General features: G+C 31.8%; 1 protein-coding gene across 1 annotated transcript; it reads left to right on the top strand.

Moving 5' to 3' along the window:
* Positions 1-2,158: 2,158 nt before the first annotated feature.
* On the top strand, positions 2,159-2,671 carry LOC134268652 (cerebellin-3-like). The gene is made up of 2 exons (XM_062750904.1): positions 2,159-2,165; positions 2,280-2,671. The coding sequence occupies exons 1-2, from the start codon at positions 2,159-2,161 to the stop codon at positions 2,669-2,671; spliced, it is 399 nt and encodes a 132-aa protein (XP_062606888.1).
* The last annotated feature ends 532 nt before the right edge of the window (positions 2,672-3,203 follow it).

Genomic DNA, 3,203 nt, shown 5'->3' with positions numbered 1-3,203 from the left:
GACAGACTTTCTTCTATTTCTTGACTGTCTTGCTATCAAGTATTGCAATTTTATAAATAATCGATAAAATAAATAAATTCAAGTTGTTATTTACGCATGATCATGTCGTTAATTAATTTATGTGACTTGTTAAATTTCAATGACGTCACAATTTAACTTCCAATACAGTGTGCAAGGAATGTGAACTCTGGCCCTCCTTAACATAGCTGAGAAAGTTCCAAAATAATACTTTCAGGATATAGATCACAGTCAAGGTCAAAAGGTCACTGTAATGTTACAACACCCGATCAATCCGGAAAGTTTATGTCAATCTTTCTTTACTTTAATTTTCTTTGTATAACGGTATATCCAGTAGTCTACACGAGGTCTACACGAGGTCCATGCACTCAAATTTATCAACAAAACTTCTTGTCATATAAGCGGCAACCATGTAATTTTTATAATTGATATTGTCTGAATATTATACATGTATGATTTTGTTTGCAGCTTAGTATGTAATCAATTTATTGTGCATATCATAAGTATTTTTGTTTATGCTGTACCTGGAACTTGCAGTTGATGCTATCTTTAGATATAAAGCCCACAAAGCTGTTAGAAAGTCAGTTTAACGTTTAAAAAAAATTATGTGTAATATTTGAGCAAGACAAACTGATAATATATAAATGATGCCTGTTTTGGAGGGACACAGTTGAAATCGACACCCAAGGAAAACCATTGTCAACCGACGCTTCAGCAGAGGTTGACACTGGTTTACCAAGGGGTGTCAATTTCAACTCGGGCACCATTTATTTTATTATACTGAATATCTTATTGATTTAGGATGTCAGCAAAAAAAAAATTAATTGTCGTTCGTCTTTACTTTCATTTACGTTATTTCTTCTAGTTGTGACTAGTTTCTGGTTTAATTTTCTATTTACCCTTTATTATACTTATAATACGTTTCAATGCAAAGTGTAGCAATTCAAATAAAGTAATTCACTTGCTTTAAGATGGTGAATACGTTTTCTTATGAAAGGATATGTAAAAAAAGAGTAGACAAGGATTGCAAAATTATATAATGCATCTAAAGAAGAATAAACTTAAATAATATGTATGTCAAAAAGGTCTCTGAAATAGAAAAATTAAATCAATAGACTAACTAATGAAGCAGCGTTATTTATCATAACTGTTTATTTTATTTTGATGTGCCATCTATTTGCTAACTTTTTAATATGATGTTTTGATTGTCTTGTCTTACAGATACTTTTTTATAGTCAGTTTTGGGGGATCAGACATTATCATATTTTACGTAACTGATAAGCAAAGCTTGTGAATCTGATCCCCCTTCTTGTTTGTTAAATTGTTCACATTTATACCGTCATTTTAATAAATGACATTTTTCATCAACATCAAAGTGTTTTATTTGACTTTACAAAATTAGCAAAAACAAGCTGCGGTGATCTTGCCTATAAGCATTAGAAGACATAAATTTGTTTATTTACATAGTCACGCGGTGTAGGAATACATAGTGTAGATACGAGAACGATATCCAATAAGTTGTATCCACGGGATAATTATAAAGATCTGCTTTATAATATGTGATAAAAACATAATATGTATAATCTCTTTTTAGACATCTTTGCTAGCCAAGGGTTTCTGATGCTCTACTCTCATCATAAAAAAAATTGGCATACGGTGTTAAAAATTTTTTTCTCAAGCTGTGATTTGGGTTGATTAACATCGATCGACAAATCAGCAATTATTTTGTAATAATATCTGCGTTCAGGACATATTTTGACTCTTTACGTTCGAGAATGAAGATTTGCACTTTAAAATTAAATAACTTCTTGTTAATTATTCTTCAAAAACTTTCATAATTTTTTAGAAAAAAATTGAGTGTACCTGTTCAAATTCGAGATCACATGACAAAAACAATCCCTTCTTCTCACAGCACCGTATGCCAAGGGTTTATGAGGAGAGTAGCGTATCAGAAACTCTTGGCTAGCGAAGATAAAATTTTGTTAAAAGATGAAGAAGAATTGAACCGAAACCTAAACTATAAAATCAAATATTTTCGTAGGGTCAAATGCTCGAGGTTTAGGAAAATAATACTGGTTTGTTGGGATTTGATTTCGTATGTTTAGTATTAAAGCATGAAATTTTACCTTTCCGCGTGGTCATGAATTGTGGGTCTCTCCATACATTGAAAACAACGAAAATTGAATTCCTACAAAAATTAAATATTTCAAAGTGTTCTGTACATATGAATTTACTTATCTCTTTCTACATTCTTTTTAAAGGCAGTGTTGCATTTTCGGCTTATCAATCAACTGCTAAAAGTTACAAAGAACACGAAACATGGATATATGATACAGTCCTCGTTAACGACGGGAGTTCATATGAGAGGACAACAGGAATCTTTACTGCACCTTCTGACGGGACATATGGGTTTACATGGGCAACATTAACCGAGCCAAATAAAATGGCTCATCCTCTCCTTAGGGTTAATGGTCAGTATAAAGGATTCACAGCATTCAACAACTCCGCCACGTCACAGAGATTTTGGAGTAGCGGCTCTAATACAGTTCTTATTCGACTGAAGAAAGGTGACAAAGTCAACATTGCTTCCGGATATGGAGCTGCATATGCAAGAGAGAAATTTACCTCATTTTCTGGATGGAAGATGCACTAATTGTTTTGTTCTAATCGACTTATCCAGCTGAAATTAAATTCTAAATGTAAAAAAAACAAATTGTTGTTATCTTTAACACTTCCTTAAATGCTCAATTCAGATTCAAGTTAAGGGAAGATGCAATGATTACAAAAAATTACTGGTTCAGTGATTGCTTAATTGCCGTTTGCCTAATACGTATAATGTACGTTTACATGTATTAAGAAAGACGACTTTTTAAAAAGATAGGTCATCTTTTGTAAGAAAACCTAGGTCATGGGTAGACAAACATTCGACATTGATAATGTTTAAAGAGAACTTATGGTAAAATAAAAGTAATCGTTTCCACAACTTCCTTGCTAGATTTTAAATGCTGAAAAATACTATATAGTATGCACGTATATATTTTCAACATAGCATTTACCTACTACCACACTGGGTCCAAATAATCAACAAATGTTAAAAAAAATTACTATATAAATTATAAATAATGGTATTTTTCCTTCTGACTGTAAATTCTTAATGATAAGAGTCCCATGTTATGGCATCCAAT

Source organism: Saccostrea cucullata, unplaced genomic scaffold (genome assembly GCF_032062105.1).
Source record: "Saccostrea cucullata isolate Sc308-1 unplaced genomic scaffold, CSIRO_AGI_Scuc_v1 ctg8972, whole genome shotgun sequence".
NCBI classification, from domain to species: domain Eukaryota; kingdom Metazoa; phylum Mollusca; class Bivalvia; order Ostreida; family Ostreidae; genus Saccostrea; species Saccostrea cuccullata.
Note: the sequence above shows the minus strand (reverse complement) of the source record. Positions and strands in the feature narration are given on the sequence as shown.